Here is a 17,864-nt window from a genome sequence, read left to right as displayed (position 1 = left end):
CATTTAGTAATTCCAGTAGTTCTTTCACTTTGTGAACACACGCGTAAATACGTATGAGCACGTATGCATGTTTGTTTTGGACACAATTTTTGTTGTTTCGGGAACAATCTGCCTATTACATGTTCTCCGTATTTGACTCGCATGCCTTCACCGACACACACGGACCAAAAACTAACCATGACCTTATTGAGCCTCATCAGCGTCAAACTACATGAGTGAAACTCTCTCTTCTGTCATCCCATCCTCACACCGTTCAGCCAAATCACCGCAGTGCTGAAAGAGTGATAGAGCGAGAAAGAGAGGGAGAGAACACGCGTGTGGGGTGTGTGTTCGTGTGTGAAAGAGCGAGTGAGGTAGAGAGAGAGGAAAACTGCTAAATCTGTCAAGGTTTCCCAGGCGATCGGTTATTCCTCTCGACGCCTGTGCAACGCTGACTCGGGTCGGGTCGCGTGCAGGAGGGTGAGTGCTCGCGCTCTTCGTTCTTTATGCACGTTACCATCGCCGTGTGAGCGGCGCGTGATTAGACGGCATAGTTTGAAGTCGAGAGATCGATTTTTTTCCCCGGTGCTTTCGAGCCAAGTATGAAAGATTCAGTCAGTTCATATTCTATATTCCTTAAATTTGAGTATTTCGACTGTGGACCACGCCATATAGCTAGTGAAACGCTTATTTTATGTTGTTATTTTTGTTTGTTTTCAATCATTTTTTAATTTTTGTAACCATGACGGAATTTTCTCAGTTGTTAAATGTGAGTTTTGCATCCTTTATGTGTCCATAAATGTATTTTTTTATTGTCGTACGTAGCGCGATGCTCCTAGTTACGCTCATATTTTAGGCTCGTGTCGTGGTGGGACTGGGTCTGTATGTGTCGTGGATGTTCTACAGTTCTCTAGTGCTGACTTTGGTAACGCCACGAGGAAAGAGTATACTGCGGTTGTGAGGATTTAAGAAGGTGTAGTCACGCTGTTTGTATGTGTGTGTGTGTGTGTGTGTGTGTCCCACTACTACATAGTGGGGACCAGTTTACATACTGTAGATATGATAAATAATGTCCTAACGAAATGTAATTATGCAGAAATGTTCAGGTCAAGGGATAGAAAATAGCATTAGCTGAGTATTTAAACAAATAGGAAAGTCCTCTTAATAATAGACATTATTTATAAAATATGTGTTTGTGAGGGTCACATTTACCTATGTTGTAGGGACCAAATGGATGCAAGGATAGTACAGTCTTAAATCACATGCTTTGTTGTCCATCGAGCTGGTCTTATGAAGAAACTGGCTTAATAAGTTTTTTTTTTTTATGTAAAACTGCAGAAATGTCACTGTGAGGTTTGAGGTAGAGGACAGAAAATATCATTGCAATACATAAACAATAGAACTCCACACTCTTAGAAATAAAGGTTCTTTTTTGGAATCAGTGGTACAATGAAGAACCTTTAACATTCATGAAAACTTTACATTCCACAAAAAGTTCTTGGAAGTGGAAAAGGGGGATTTAGATTTTTTTTTTAAATGTTCTTCAGACTATGACAAATTGGTTGTTTTGAGAACTGATTACTCAAAAATTCATTGGGGAACTAAACTGGTTCTTCTATGAAATTGCTCTAAAAAAAACCTTTTGGATCCTTTATTTTTAAGAGTGTAGGGAAAACCTTCTTTATAATAGTGTGTGTGTGTGTGTGTGTGTGTGTGTGTGTGTCATTGGGAGCTCTCACATGCATGCAGGCCTGCGCATGTGTCTGTCCTCTGAGATATTTTAGGCCAAGGTCTTTCCCCAGATCCTGTCCTTTTTTTTCCCTCTCAGTCCTTTTGCTCTACTTGAATTCCATCCTTCCATAAAGCATGCATTTCTCTACTAATTTTCCTCCTACACTCTTCCCACATGCCAGTTGGCCTAACCTACTGACAAGGGAACGTATTGCCATCTCAACAGAAAACTATTCCCCCTGGGCTCTTGCTCCCCAGCCGAGTGGACACACCATCTGTGGAACCCACCCCGTACATCACGAGGGCTGTCTTCCGAAATTTGGTCATGTCTGGCATATATTGAACACCCTCTGATATAAGACCTGTATTGCCCATATCCCCTGGAAAATATAAAGGATGACTGGATATTGTTCTGTTGTGCCGTATGTCTATTAGTGGCCAATATTATGTTATAGTGTTGTTAATGGTCACATCAGTCAGGGTTTTATTATGTTCTTAAAGTCTTTAATGGACTGCCAGATTTTCCACCCAGTGTAGATTACAACACTGTACAGTTACTTTATATACCTTTAGGATGACATTCTTTTAGGGTGGGCATAAAAACGTTTTTTGAGGTTTTTAAACTGTAGGTGTCATATTTGAATACTTTTTCTAGATTGTATTTTTGTTATACACAAATATGTTATGGTCAAAAATAAAATAGTACATCTCTAAACCTCCAGAAACCCTTCTTAATCAACATTACAGAGCATTCTGCGAGAGAACACAGGTTTGTGTGTCGCCTGATTTCAGCACCACGATGACGGACAGCTCCCAATTCCCTCACTGTTTTCTCTTCCACCCTGCAGCCTTGATTCATTATCTTTTTTCTTTCATTGAGTGTCTTTCTACTCACTTCTCCCTTCATGGCTTTTAAAAAGGGTAACATTTGGTACCTGGGCATTTACATTTCAATAGCCGTATCACATGACCAGCTGATTCTGCAGTATGCACATATTGACCTCTATGATTTATTCATGTATTTATATACATACATACAGTGTTGGGGAGTAACTAGTTACATGTAACTTAATTACGTAATTTAATTACAAAATAAATGTAACTGTAATCAGTTACAGTTACTAAGAAAAAAATTAGTCATTCAATTACAGTTACAGTACTAATGAAAATGTTAAAGATTACAGTGGGGATTACATTTGAATATTTACACACATCCACATACAGATTTAATTGATTTCTTTCCCAAATTGAACCGACTATTCTATACCGGCCCTATAATTTCCGCGATGCAGAAACATAGTCTGGTTAGTAGAATCCAGTCATAAAAACGGGATTGCTATTGCCTAACGCAGACGGAATATGCCACATTTTGGACAAATATATCAAAAGTACACTTGAATCAAAGCATATGCAAAGTTTTAATATTTTGCTATAAATCCAGAGACAAAGGTTACTGTTGTTAAACCATGCCACAAATTTACATATTTATTTATTTAAAAATAAATACAAATGGTAATCCATTTGCAATAATAATAATAATAAAAAACATGGTTACTGTACTTTTACGTAATAAAAGCAGTACATTTTTGTGAGGGAAAAACATGACTCATGTTCAGTATTAGGATTTTATATTGTAGTGATGCACTCATTTTGACATGTAGGCAATTTAGAAAGTATAGTTTTGTTAAATCTTGAGTGTTAAAGTCATGAGGTAGATGGATAACAGGGCAAAATAAAGAGACTGAAAAGAAAAATGAAGTGAAGGTGAAGTTCAGGAGAGAACTTTTAATTATTTTGCATGTCCCCAAACTAAAGATTTAGATCTTTTTTATATCAGGTCCATACAAAAAATAGTGTTGTCCATGAATTTGTTTGTATGAGTTTGAGATTTCCCGGTCTGAAATTTTATCCCAGTCCGCCCCATGTGGAAATTAATGAAGCAGACATGCAGACATGTGTTCAAATTTGATCATCTTAATTCAAGTGATGAAGGATTGTAAAAGTCTGACAGTATTGAGCACTACTGTAAGGTTAAACCTGAATGGTGTAAATGTTTGAAGATGATTAACAGTTGCAAATAAACATTTATTAGAGATTTTGAAAAGTAATCAAAAAGTAATCAAAAGTAATTAGTTACATTACTTTAATAAAGTAATTGAAAAAGTTACACTACTATTACATTTTAAATAGGGTAACTTGTAATCTGTAACCTATTACATTTCCAAAGTAACCTTCCCAACACTGTGTGTATATATATATATATATATATATATATATATATATATATATATATACATACATATCTGTTTAGAATGACCATAGTGCAAATGTTAGCATTTTTATTATACTTGGCATTAGGAATTTGAGCAATAATTTATTATTATATATATAATAATAATAATTATAGTAATTGTAAATATGATAGTAAATAATAATAATAGTAAAAAAAATATATATATATATATATATTATTAAACAGTTTGTTAAAATATTTTAATATTTAAATTAAGTCTAATCTGATTTTACATTCTTTTTATTTTACATTTTCTAAATTTTTAATTCATTTTGAACAATACAAAAAAATATTTAAATTGACTAAAATTATTTAAATTACTAATTATTTTAACTCAATAACTTTATTTTAAATATTCTAAATATTGTTTAAATATGAAATACACATTTCCCTCGTTTTTCTATGGGCACCGAATCCAAACGTAGTTTGAGCAACTAATTTTTTTCAAGCAATGAAGCAATTATATATATATATTTATTTTTATTTTATTTATTTTTTTGCTGACTGGATGATTTTTATTATTATTATTAATATTTTATTTGTATTGATTTATTATTATTATTTTGTGCATGGCTGACATTTTATTATTAAAAAGTACTACTGTTACAATCCTGGTACCCCAAGTGCTAATTCTTTCTTCAGAGTAGCTTCATTATTTACCATATTATCTTTCCCGAAGCCATTTTTCTTCACCTTTAACTTCTTCAAAACACCCCTTTTCTCCTCAGCTCTGCTCTGTCAATGCTCTATGGATTATCTTAACCCTCACACATTACCACCATTCAGTATGAATCCTTCATTCAAATCAAGCAGGCTCTCAACAATAACCATAGAAGATTTCACCAACAATAATTATTGTGTTCTCTCCCTGCCAAAAACCAAGCCCCCCCCCACATTTTTTTTTACATTTCCAGGCCTCTAGTCCACCAGCTATATGGTGCCATTCAGTGAATTAAGGGAATTGTGGGTTATGTGGAGGCATGCCAGACAAGTCCTTACTCGTGGTTCAGAGCGTGAGAGTAACAATCCAGGAGGTATTTCACTGCAAAAGCTTTCTGATACAGTTCACATTCTCTACATTTCTCGATTTGTCTTTCTGATGGACTCTTTCAGTGTTAACCTTCAAGCTTGGGTGTGTAGATCTATTCAACAGATATACATAAGTGCAGTAGGTAGCTGTGATGTGTTTTTTTTTACCACAACCCTGGGTTCACCCTTGCCCTTTAACCTTAAAGGATGAATTAGGCTAGTGATCTACACCTATTTGTCAGAATGCAGTCCTTGTAGGGACTAGTTGATTAATAGTCAACATTGGCACAGTGGGTAGTGCTCATGCTCACATGGGATGCAGAATACAGTTTGTATCCCAATCCTATTCTTACTCTCTTCCTGGACTTTCCTCTCTATTCCATGCTATTTTTTATGGCAAAGCCATAAAAATAAAATGACTAATGATACATAGTGTCTTTAAGCCCTCATTTTATTCTGAAGATGTGCCTCACTGCACATTTGCCCCTAATCATTTTAGTCATTCACTGATTAAAGGACACTGTTTGTCCTTCATCTGTTTCTGTTGATGAGTCACACACTAGTTCAGTAGTCGATGGAGAGGAGTTTTTCATCAAGCCCTTCAGGCAAAGCTAATATAACAATTCTTAAATTGCAAATGGGTTGATAATGAAACAAAACCCAGTGTTTTTTTTTTTTTTGCTCAAATGAAGTACTGTAAGAATGTTGTATCATCAACACTTTACAATAATTTTAATTAGTTAATATGAGTTAACTATTTTAGTTAATATGAACTAAGCATGAACAACACTTCTACAAAATGTATTAATCAGAGTTAATTTCAACATTAACTATTGCATTATTAAAATATAAAATTTTGCTTGTTAACATTAATGCACTGTGAATTAACATGAACTAACAATGAACAACTGTATTTTCATGATCTAACATTAACAAAGATTAATAAATACTGTAATGAACGCATTGTTCATTGTTTGTTCATGTTAGTTAATACATTAACTAACATTAACTAATGGAACCTTATTGTAAATTGTTACCAATTTATTTTTTTATTTTTTTGACTATTTGACACTACAAATGTAAGCAGCAATATTATTAAACAAAATGTATCTGCTTAATTTCTCAGTTGCAACACCAATCATTGGTTTGATTCTTCGGGAACACATATATTACAGGATGTGACTGTCAATATATGTCATGTGCTATTTTAACATTAATTTTAGGTGTAATAATTTATTTATTTGTTTCTTTATCTAGTAAGTCCTATATGGGGAAGTCGTGGCCTAATGGTTAGAGAGTCAGACTCCCAATCGAAAGGTTGTGAGTTCGAGTCCCGGGCCGGCAGGAATTGTGGGTGGGGGGAGTGCATGTACAGTTCTCTCCACCTTCAATACCACGACTTAGGTGCCCTTGAGCAAGGCATCGAACCCCCAACTGCTCCCCGGGCGCCGCAGCATAAATGGCTGCCCACTGCTCCAGGTGTGTGCTCACAGTGTGTGTGTGTGTTCACTGCTCTGTGTGTGTGCATTTCGGATGGGTTAAATGCAGAGCACAAATTCTGAGTATGGGTCACCATACTTGGCTGAATGTCACTTCACTTCACTTCAATGTTTTTCACCCAGGACATACACTATAATTCAAACATTTGGGACTAGAAAGTATGTATTAGAAATCTCTTGTATCATTTTAAATGTTCTTACTGTCACTTTTGATTGAATTAATGCCTCCACACTGAAATTATTATTATTATTATTATTTTAAAATAAACAAACTTACTGAACCCATACTTATCAACACTGAATGTGGTATCATTTGACTAGTGCCACTTACCAGCAACCCAGAGCACCCATTCAATGCCCTTTCAATGCAACCATCTACTATATATTAAACATTATGTTATATTTTAAAATATTTATTTACGTATGTTCTTCTCTCCCATCTTTCTAGATGAGTTCATTTAGCACAAGGGCACTGACGCTCCTGTCGTCTGTGTTTGGGGCTTGTGGGTTACTCCTGGTGGGTGTGGCTGTGTCGACGGACTACTGGCTGCTAATGGAAGAAGGTATTGTTCTGCAGCAGAACCAGACCACAGAGGTGAAGATGGCTCTGCATTCTGGACTCTGGAGGGTCTGTTTTGTAGCTGGTAGGTGCCATTACAGCTGCATCATCTTCTTGTCATCACCTGACAAGTGTGTTGCTGACACAGATGACTGATTACAAATCAAATGGCAATTGATTGCATCACTTGGTCTCGACTTCGACTCCTGCATCAGGTGTTGCACGCAAATCCACAGTTGAATCCCTATGCATCGGTGTATCATCAGATGACAGTGTTTTGGTTAAGTCACGGTTTATTTGCCGGGTGTTCTGCTGTGTTATGCAGCTGGTCTTCAGTGTCCCTGTACAGCACTGGTGTGGCATCCTATTGCATCAGCCTCCCAAATCATGCCAGACATTGAAACAGGAACTAGTGATGCTGTGTGGGCAAACCACTGTGAGATGCCAAATCAGTAACCACATCAAATTCCTAGGCTAATAAAAGATGCATTGAAACATGCATTTTCGACTTGCTTATGGAAATTACATTTTTATGTTGCTTTGCATTGCATGCTGGTTTGTTTTCAAGACACTGACAGGAAGTGCTGAGGTGGACTGAAACGATGCCACACCAGTTGGCTGCGAATGGCTGACTAAGAGAAGTGTGAAATAGATCTCAAACAGGATCTATTTTTTTTATATGTGTGTGTGCCGAGAGGGAGGTCTAGCATGCCCTGCTTTTCATGTTTGTTATGCAGAAGTGTCATACTCATTTAGTGGCCATTCATTTTTGATCTTAAAAGTATCTTTGAAAATTAAATTTAGTAAAGTTAAAATAATTAAAATGATAAAATATTTTGTCTAAAATAAGGGTTTTCGAAATGAGAGGAAGGGAAAGGAAGGGGGTGCTAGGATAGAGAAAAAAACTGCTGAGAAAAAAAAAATTGACAATTTATTTCAGACGTTAAATCTTCAGTGTCAAAGTTTAAGATTTTAAATATGTTTTAAATATTAAGAATGATATGTGTAACATAATTATGAATATTTTCCCTACTAAAGATGGATCAGTCTGAATTGTGCTTATTTTAAACTTTTGACCAATTTTAGGAATAAGAAGAAACTTCCCCCAAGATACTTTGCATTCACTTGCAAAAGTACTGGCAAAACCTTTGCGTTCTCCTACAAAACCTTTGCATTCTTTTAGAAAACGTTTACATTCCCCCAAGAAACTTTGCGTTCACTCTTAAAACATACAAAAATATTATTCCCCTGAGAAATTTTGCATTCACTTGCAAACCATTTGCAGTCTCTCGCAAAACGCTTGCATTCCCCCAAGAAACTTGTAAATGTACTGAAATACTGTATCTTATATTATTTCCATCACAAAAGTTTTGCGAGCTACTGCAAAGTTTCTTGGAGTAATGCAAAAGTTTTGTAAATATTTTATGCTGTAAAAAAAAATGTGTGAGCACCAATGTTCAATACAAAATTTTGTAAAGTATTAGAAATTGGAATATTCAGTCATTGAATTATATTCTGTATTTGCAAATATACAAAACATGCAAGTTTTGCGAGCGAATGCAGAAGAATTGAAATATATTTTGCCCTCCCATTTTATTTCATTTTCTGTCTTTCTTTTGTTTCTTTTGTTTCTTTCTTTTGTTTTTACCATCACCATGTCCCTTTAGAGGCTCTGTACAGATATACTGTAAACTTAATTAAAATAAATATTTTCAAGATAATATTTTAACAGATATTTCTAATAATTTGTAAATTATTTAATTAAATTGTCTTGATATCAACATTTTCCACACTAAATGCATACATAAAAATTATTATATTTTAGGAAGGGGGCCTTATATTTGGGTTGTCCTTAGCATCAGCAAGGGGGAAAAACTTACATGCATATAAGGACAGCCACTGGTGCAAAAAAATAAATAAAATGCATGATGCTTCTGTGGTGCAGTGTATATGTTTAATGCATGTGAGTTTTCTCACCTCTCTTCTCAGTGTTTAAACAAAAATCATTGCTGTGTTTCTCTCTGTTTGTCCCTGTCTCCCCTACTGTCACTGTCAATCTCTGTCCTGCACTGCCTCTACACTCTCTCTGTCTCTCTTTGTGTCCCTGTCTCTCTCTTTCTTTGTCTCTCTTTGTTCCCCTGTCTGTCTCTCTCTTTTGCTGTCTCTCTTTCTATCTCAGGGCCAGAGAAGGGGAGATGTGTGGCATCTGAATACTTCACCGAGCCAGAAATAGAAATCACTACTGAGAACACAGCCAATATACTTAGTAAGAAAAAGAAATGAACATTATTGTGTATGGAATATGAATACAGATGGTAAAACGATGGTGTCAGTATAAGATATTAAATACAATATAGTTTATGTCAAGTGCTGTAGAGGAGAATATTCATTCTGATATACAAAAAAAAAAAAATGTGCATGGACAATGGCCATTATATTATTATTTAAATTTATATATATCTATTATTTATTTTCATGCACGTCGTGGATATTTTAGGTGCTCTAACTGGTGATGTGCCTTAATATTGGAGCATTTGTAATCACATTTTAGTATTTTAAATAGTCAATTTTTATATGTAGAATTTAAAGTTTTTCAATATAATATATATAAAAACTTATTTTAAATAATTACAAATTATTATATTATATTACATTATATAATATAATATTTAAATGTATAAATATATAACATAATGCTATATTTTAGGTGGTGTAACTTGTAATTAGATTTTTTTAAAGTGTTTTAAATCATCTTTTAGTTTGACAGTTATTTTGAATACAGTTATTATTGTACAATTATTTATCAATAAAAAAAATGTAAAAAAGTTAATAAAAAGTTTCAGATGAAGCAGCTCACACTTGATTCAATGACTTTGAGTGACTAATTCTTTTTAAAATATTTTTTTCTGTCTCTGTTAGAAATGGTCAGGACGGCCACCCCCTTCCCAATGGTCTCACTCCTCTTTGTCTTCACGGCCTTTGTCATAAGCAGCATCGGCCACATCCGTCCCCAGCGCACCATCCTGGCCTTCATCTCTGGAATCTTCTTCATCTTATCAGGTAAGTTGTATGTACTTTGTTATATGTAAATGTAATGTATAAAAATCTGCTAATCAGTTCTTGTTTCCCATGATGCTCCTACTTTTGTAGCCCATAGTTGTGTATCTGTTTACATACTCTAGATTAGATACTGTTTGTTGATATCCAGTTTCAGTGGTGAGCCAGGTAATTCTCCACAACTCGTTCATTCCAAATCAGGCTGAGAATCCCATTGAGAAGTTTGCATATTTAATGAATGGTGTTCCCGATATCCAACTATGGTAATGTGTGGTACACAACATCAATAAAATACTCCTTTTTTTTATCACAAACTGTAATTAATAAGAGGACTCTCTCTGATCCAGTTGACAGAGCTCTGCCTAACATCTGTCATTTGCATTCGGCTAATAGAAACAGATCGTCAAGAATGTCAAAGTGTGTTAAGATTTGACTAATTTACATCCAAAATATGTCTTACAATAGATCTGGTATGCATTAATGTTTTGAAAGAAATCTTTAAGCATTAGACTAAATACATAACAGATATATGTAGGTCTGGATTGATACCAAAATAATAGTTAAATTTTCTCAAGTTCATTCAGACTGTGTTGGAGAGCTGTGAATTTCACAATACTTAACGTGGCTTGAAGACAGCTATGTGGCAGAACTATATCAGTTGATTGTATCAGTTTCCTGCTGACACCTGTACAAATCAGCCTCAGGAACAGATTTCCCATGAAGGGTCAAGAAAGCCTGTGTTTGAACAGTTCTACAGTAGTATGCTGGAACGGGACATGTTTTTAAAAAGCACTCTGGAATATTTCATTTTGATTGCGGAATGCTGAATTCAGCCATATATTTTTGTATGACTTTTACTCATCTGTGTAAGTGATTGTTGTCCCAGGCTCCCTGTTTCCTACATAGCTGTGCTTGTTACATGTCTTTCATATTACTCCATGGTCTCTTCTCAAATAATAAAAAGTTTAAACTCATATCAGCTCCATACAGGATGCAGCAGTGGTTCTCAACCATGTTGACTCCCTCGATAGGCTGAGATAATTCCTCTGGTGTGTCTGCCATTGAACTTTATATAAAGTCAATCAATCAATCAGTCATAAAGAAGGTATTTTCTTATTTTTAAGAAATCATATCTTTTTTTACAGAGTGTCAGTAATGAACAGTAATGAAATGTGATTCATTTTGATTACAGATGTTCTATGAATTTTCTTCTTAATTAACAAATTAATTGGAAAAAAGAAATATGATGTCAGTTTTTGGCAGTTTCCAGCATTTTTTTTTTTTATATATATAATTGTAAGAAATCAAGGTGAGGACCCCTGGTGGCCCAGCACCCTAGTTGAGAACCACTTGAACACAGAAAATTATTATTATTTTTTATTTTTTTTGAAAGAAATTAATACTTTTATTCAACAAGGATATATTGGACTGTGTTGGTCTAAAGTGACAGTAAAGGCATTAATAATGTTAAAAAAGAATAATATTTCCAATAAATGCTCAACTTTGTTCATCTAAAAATCCTGGAAAAAATTACAGTTTACACAAAAATACTAGGCATAAACTGTTTTCAACTTTCATAATAATAAAAATATTTGTTTCTGAAGAATCATGTGACACTGAAGACTGGATTAATGGCTGCTTATAATTCAGCTTTGCCATCACAGGAATAAATTACGTTTAGAAATATATTACATTTCCATTTAGTCATTTTGCAGATGCTTTTATCCAAAGCGACTTATGACTTGGGATACATAAAGCAATTGTTTTTAAAGAGGCAAACAGACCAAGGACGTGCTTGTAATACCAAGTTTTAGACATTGTTCAAATAAGTACAAGCTTGAAAGAGAAGGAATAAATAAAGAGAAATACCTGTTTTTATTTTATGATGACGTCAAGTAGCTTCGAAAGCGCTTGAAAATTGTCAGTTATTCAGCATTCCGGATGGGGTGGGAGAATCATTCCACCAGCCAGGAATGGTGAATGAGAATGTTCTGGAAAGTGATTTCGAGCTTCTCTGTGATGGTACCATGATGCGTTGTTCACTAGTGGATCTCAAACTTCTGGGGGGGGGGGGGGGGGGGTGGTGTATATTTCGTAATAGTGAGTGGAAGTACTGCATTTGAGGTTAAACTATATAATTGATCATTGTCCCAGGTAACTTATTTGCCACAGGTCTTTGCTAACTTAATTTATCTCATATAACTCATTGCTTCTTTATTCTCACATGATATGAAAATTTCAACTCAGAAACTTTATAACATTCACAGTACAGCATTGTTATCTTGCATAATTTATTGATTAATTGCAGCACTTTATTTGCACTTTGTGACACCATTTACACGCCAATCAAAACAATCAACATTTGCTAATTAGAATACAGTAAATTGTTGAGTGGCTGTTAAAATCTAATTTGCTTCAATGTCTTCATTAGATGTCAGGAAGTGAACAAAGAGGCAAAATCAAGGAATCAGCAGCAGTGAGAGAGTCAAAAATTGGCAAAGCCTCTCAAGCATTTGCACAGAGCCGGGTCAACATGTCTCATGTATTGCAACCGATGTGGCTTTAATGCACGCACCACTGCAGTTTAATAATAATGGATTCAGTAGTATGACTGCAGATTCCTGTGGCAGCACCGCCAGCCGTCCAGCGCTGTTCCGTGTAATGCTGCATCAGGCGCTAATGTTACATTTAGCTCAGCATTTTGTACTAGAGAATTATTAATAAAGCACAAGACACCACAACAGCGTTGTTGCAAAGTGCTGAACACAGACATGCACAACACTGAAAAAACTAAAAATGCAGAGTCTGTGATGTTCTAAACTGTAGTATACAGTAGTGGTATAGAAGCAGGTAGATCCAGTCTTTTTGTATTCTGTTTGTTCTTGGTTGTTTCAGAATATATACCCTAATGTGATGCAGCAGTTTAATATCCAGTGTCTTGCATTTCTAATGCAAAAAGGAAATATGTAAGCACATTCCTTGTTTGTATTCGCAGCATAGACAGCTGGCAGTGACAGACTGCAATAATGTGTTTGATTACGCTAGAGGCTTTTCCTTACCGCTGTCTCCCTCTCTGTTTTTTCCCCCTCCTGCACTCCATAATTACCGCAGCAGAGCTTTCTTCATCATAACACAGCAGCATTTGAGCACGCTATAAATGTTAATGCCTCCTGGTATATGACAGGTTTCGTGTTGGTGTGCTGATTTATCATTCCCTCTCCACACAGAGCTTTCATAAGAAAAAACCGTTGCCTTTTCAGTGGTGTGATAGGAAAACACTGTGGCATCAAGTGCGCTTTTATCTAAATATATACAAGGCATATTTGTTGCTTTCATTTGTCATATTCATTAAATTCTTTTAGTGAGTATATACTGTAATAGTTTTTTTCCCTTTACTAATGTGAAGGTGATATCTCAAATTGTGCCGCTTGTTGAGGAAAAGTGGAAGCACATTAAGAAACCACATGACAATCCCTTGGCAACCATACACAACTGCATGGCATGGCAACTTCTATTCAAGCACTATCACGTTTGCTGAGTAAAAATAGTAATCGTGTCAGGATTATGTCACAGTAACAGAAGCTGTGTTCTATCTTGTTTTGCCCTAGTTAGTCTCCTTGGTTATTAATTAGTCCCACACCTGTTTCAGTTCTCTTTGATTACATACCTTGTGTATTTAAGTCCTGAGTTTCCCTTGGCTTGTTGCTTGTCCGATCTTTTTTATGCTAGTGAGGTTGTTTCTTCCTAGTGATCTCCTACATGCTACCTGTGTGGATTTATCATTATAGACTATTTATTTGTATCTTTGTCATTGTGTGCTCTTTACTACAACCACCCAGCTGTAACACATTGCTGGTACCAAAGTTATTTTCAAAAGACTTTTCTCTCAGTAAACCAGTAAGCAGCCACAAAGAATGCTGTAGAAACAACACAGTTATCACCCATAACACCCTGAAAACCACAAAATAATGCACCAACAGCACGTTGGTACACCTTTATAATGCCTTATAACAACTTTATAACACCTTATACATAAATAAATAAATAAATAAAAACTCCCCAAACCAGCATAAACCAGGCTTTACAGGGCTTTATGGTTTATGTTTAGCTGATCAGGCTACAAGTCCAGCTAAGCACAACTTAAAAAAAAAGAAAAAAAAGAAGGAGGAACCATCATAAACAAGCTTAAAGACATTACATCAGGCTGGTCTTCTGGCTGGTTTTAAAGGGTTTAAGAGGACTTTTCAGTTGGTCAGGCTAGGAGTCCATCTTAAACAGAAGCTTGGTCAGGCTGAGAGACCATATTGTGCTAAGACTGGTTTAAACCATCTGCAAACCAGATCCTTGTCAGGCTAGTCTTTTGGCTAGTTTTTGAGGGTCTTGGAGGGTTTTCATCTGGTCAGGCTAGGAAACAATCAGAAATTTTGTTAAAAATCCTTTATCTAATTTGGTGTTCCCAGTAAAAAATGACTGGCCTTTTAAAAATTTCTTGTAAATCTCATATTATTCTAGATTATTGCTAAATATTGCATTCAGTTTTTTGTCAAATTCTTTCAATTAGCACAGATTTTGTATTTCTTTTCAGCATTATTTATCTGAGCTTATGCACCTCAGTTTTTAAGGTAAAAAAATAAATCAATCAATTGTGGATAATTTTTGTAATATTCACTCATAAACTGAGGTGCATAAACTCAGATCAGTGTGGTCTATGATCAGCCAGTTATAAAAAGAAATACAAAATCTGTGCTAATTTACAGAAAACAAGTGTACAAAAATAACAAAATAGAATAACAAGAAATTTACAAGCGTTTTTTTGAAAACCGATGATTTTACATGTTGTTTCCAATGCAATCTTTTATTGTTTATATACTTATCTTGATTGCCCCCTTTTCTGCTGTGATTGACTGCCTTTTCCTCTTTTCATTCTCTCTCAGGTTTGAGTTTAGTGGTCGGTCTGGTGCTGTATATCTCCAGTATAAATGATGAAGTGATGAACAGGCCTCGGGAGGCAGAGCAGTTCTTTCACTACCATTACGGCTGGTCATTTGCCTTTGCTGCCAGCTCCTTTCTGCTCAAAGAGGTCAGTCACAGAGACAAGCGACTGTTAACACTTGAGCTGACTGCATGTGTACTCTTATCACAGAGCTCAGTTCATTAATATGCAGCTGTGCTTCACTGCTGTTAGCTGCTACACCAATAGGTTTTCCCTCATCAGTTATGCATTCATTTTAGCCTTTTGCTGGGGTGAAGGCAACACATTTCCATTATGCTGCATATATGCTAATTCACTAAGTTCAGTGCAGCAATTCATAAATGCCAGCATCTAATGTCTGCAGCAACCTCAACTTAAATTATTATTATTTATCAGAAATCTTTTGTAGCATTGTAATAGTCTTTAGTGTCATGTTTGATAAATTGAATGCATCCTTTCTGAATAAAAGTATTAACACCTAAATTAAATGTACTGATCCTAAATCTATGATTTTACCATTATTTATTTTTCAGTCCTTTTATGACATTTAAATTGCACTTGAAAGAACCCAGAATCAAATCATTACAGAATTAAGCAGTAAGTTGACTATGTTCACAAAATAGCATGGCCTTAAATGCCTTATTACTTTTACAAAATGACTACTACATAATAAAAGGACAGAAATTCTCTTTGAAATTGTATCACATGATCACAATCTGCTTCAACTCTTTTTAAGAGTGCAGTCTGCAAATGTCAACTTGCAGTAACATTTTGGCTTGATACTGTACATTGTGATATATCTTTTTAGGATTCTTTGATTAACAGAAAGTCCAAAAGAACTGCATTTATTTTAAATCGAGGTCTTTCATAACATTTTAATATAACAGTTTATTCAATACCCCACCCCAAAAAAAGACACTTTTTGAGTTTTAAATGAATGTTGTGATTGACTCGTTTTGTTTTACCAGGGTGCTGGTGTCATGTCTGTCTATCTCTTCATGAAACGTTATGCCGAGGAAGAGATGTATCGGCCCCACCCTGCGCTGTATCGCCCTCGCCTGTCTGAATGCAGTGACTACAGCGGCCAGTACCTGCACCCTGACTCATGGCCTCCTCCTCAGCGTGGACGCAGTGGCTCCGAGGTGTCCAGTGACATCTCCATTCAGCTTAACCAGACCACGCTGCCTCATCCGCCCAAAAGCAGCGGGCCCTCCAATCCACCCTCTTCCTCGGGTCCCTCCTCCAGGGCCAGCTACCACCTGCCACCTGCTTCCTCCTCCTCATCCACTTCCTATCCTCACACTGTCCACTCATCCCATTCCGGTGGCCGTGCCCCTCAGTCCCTCCCAATGGCCACACCCCCATCTGCTGTCCCGCCCCCTCTCTACCACACGCATATGCGTATGAGCGCCTCCCCGTGTTAGAGTTTCTCAGTTAAGATACTTAAACAACAGAAATATGGGGATAACATGAGATAAGAGGATCAAACTCCAGAGACTATGGGATCAAAAGGGTGCTAAGTTGAAAAGAAGTAGACAAGGAAGCACTTCACTTAAAATTCTGTGCCTGAATGAAGTTTAACAGATTCTCAGAGCGAGATTAATAAGTGAGGGAATAGCATTTATACATATAGAAAGAATGTACGGTGGAGAAAGAAAACAGGAAAAGGTACAAAATACTGACTTTCTGGAAATAGTTGTACACATTTAAATTTGTATGTAAAATGTTTAAATCTTGTTGCACACCCTAACAGGTTTCATCCCTTCATACCTCATATATCATGAGCTCCATGAGGTTATTTATACCACTTCTTGTTTATACTAAAGCAAAAAGACATGAATGTGCCCCAAAGGTGGCAGATTTCTTTAAATGGTGTCGCAGATTTATTTCAACAAGCAATTTCTGTATATAATGTATCAAGAGCAGTAGTCATCTAGCGTAGTCCAACATATTTACTTGTTTTATCATGTGGGCAAAGAAAAGATTTGTCCTTTACTATCAATTTGTAATGTTTTTAGATTGGTACATCAAGGAAGATGTGCTACAAAGCTGGCTGATGTTTCTTTACTGGGATGTTGAGGGCTTGGCCCCATGGCCCTCGATATGCCTTGTGTTCTCATATAAAAACAAAAACAAAAAAGTTTTAAAAACGTTTAGCGGTGGTATAGCACGTTTGGAACATTTTAAACATATTTACCTTGACCAGGAATGAAGGCTGACTATATGAATTCACTGTTCAATCATCATCTTAAAAATCCAGTCGTTTCTTCTCGTTTATTATTGCTATTATTACTACAATGATTAATTGAATTGTTTATACAAAATTAACAGTTAACATACATATATGTATTTTAACAGAAGCTATTGTACATTAATCCTGTGCATATTGCAGCAGTGTTTCTGAGATCATGATTTAGAGTTGATGAAAAAATAACAGATTCAAAAGCACAAAACAATGTGCTGTGGGTGTTTCCCACCTTGAGAGCTCCTGGGATATTTCGCCATCTACTGGCCAAGCAGTATTAGTGCATCAAAGAAGCACTGAAGTACCTTGTATGGTACCAAGATATATGAATCTGTTTTCGATTTATTGACTCAAATAAGACAGATGAGTCAGCACTTCCATACCTTGTGCCTGCGGATGCTGCATCGATTGAGCAATGCAGTAAAGACAGTTTAGACCAATAAATCAGTCCCTTTTCCCAATGCATAAATGTTGACCTTTGTAGAAAAATATCCTTTAAT

At 35.8% G+C, this 17,864-nt stretch overlaps 1 protein-coding gene across 1 annotated transcript; it reads left to right on the top strand.

Moving 5' to 3' along the window:
• The first annotated feature begins 235 nt into the window (after positions 1-235).
• On the top strand, positions 236-17,474 carry LOC132104066 (voltage-dependent calcium channel gamma-7 subunit-like). Its single transcript, XM_059509266.1, has 6 exons — positions 236-459; positions 6,980-7,175; positions 9,270-9,356; positions 10,010-10,150; positions 15,082-15,227; positions 16,088-17,474. The coding sequence occupies exons 2-6, from the start codon at positions 6,980-6,982 to the stop codon at positions 16,541-16,543; spliced, it is 1,026 nt and encodes a 341-aa protein (XP_059365249.1). The 5' UTR covers positions 236-459; the 3' UTR covers positions 16,544-17,474.
• The last annotated feature ends 390 nt before the right edge of the window (positions 17,475-17,864 follow it).

Source organism: Carassius carassius, chromosome 25 (assembly GCF_963082965.1).
Source record: "Carassius carassius chromosome 25, fCarCar2.1, whole genome shotgun sequence".
NCBI classification, from domain to species: domain Eukaryota; kingdom Metazoa; phylum Chordata; class Actinopteri; order Cypriniformes; family Cyprinidae; genus Carassius; species Carassius carassius.
This window is presented reverse-complemented; position numbering and strand designations above follow the sequence as displayed.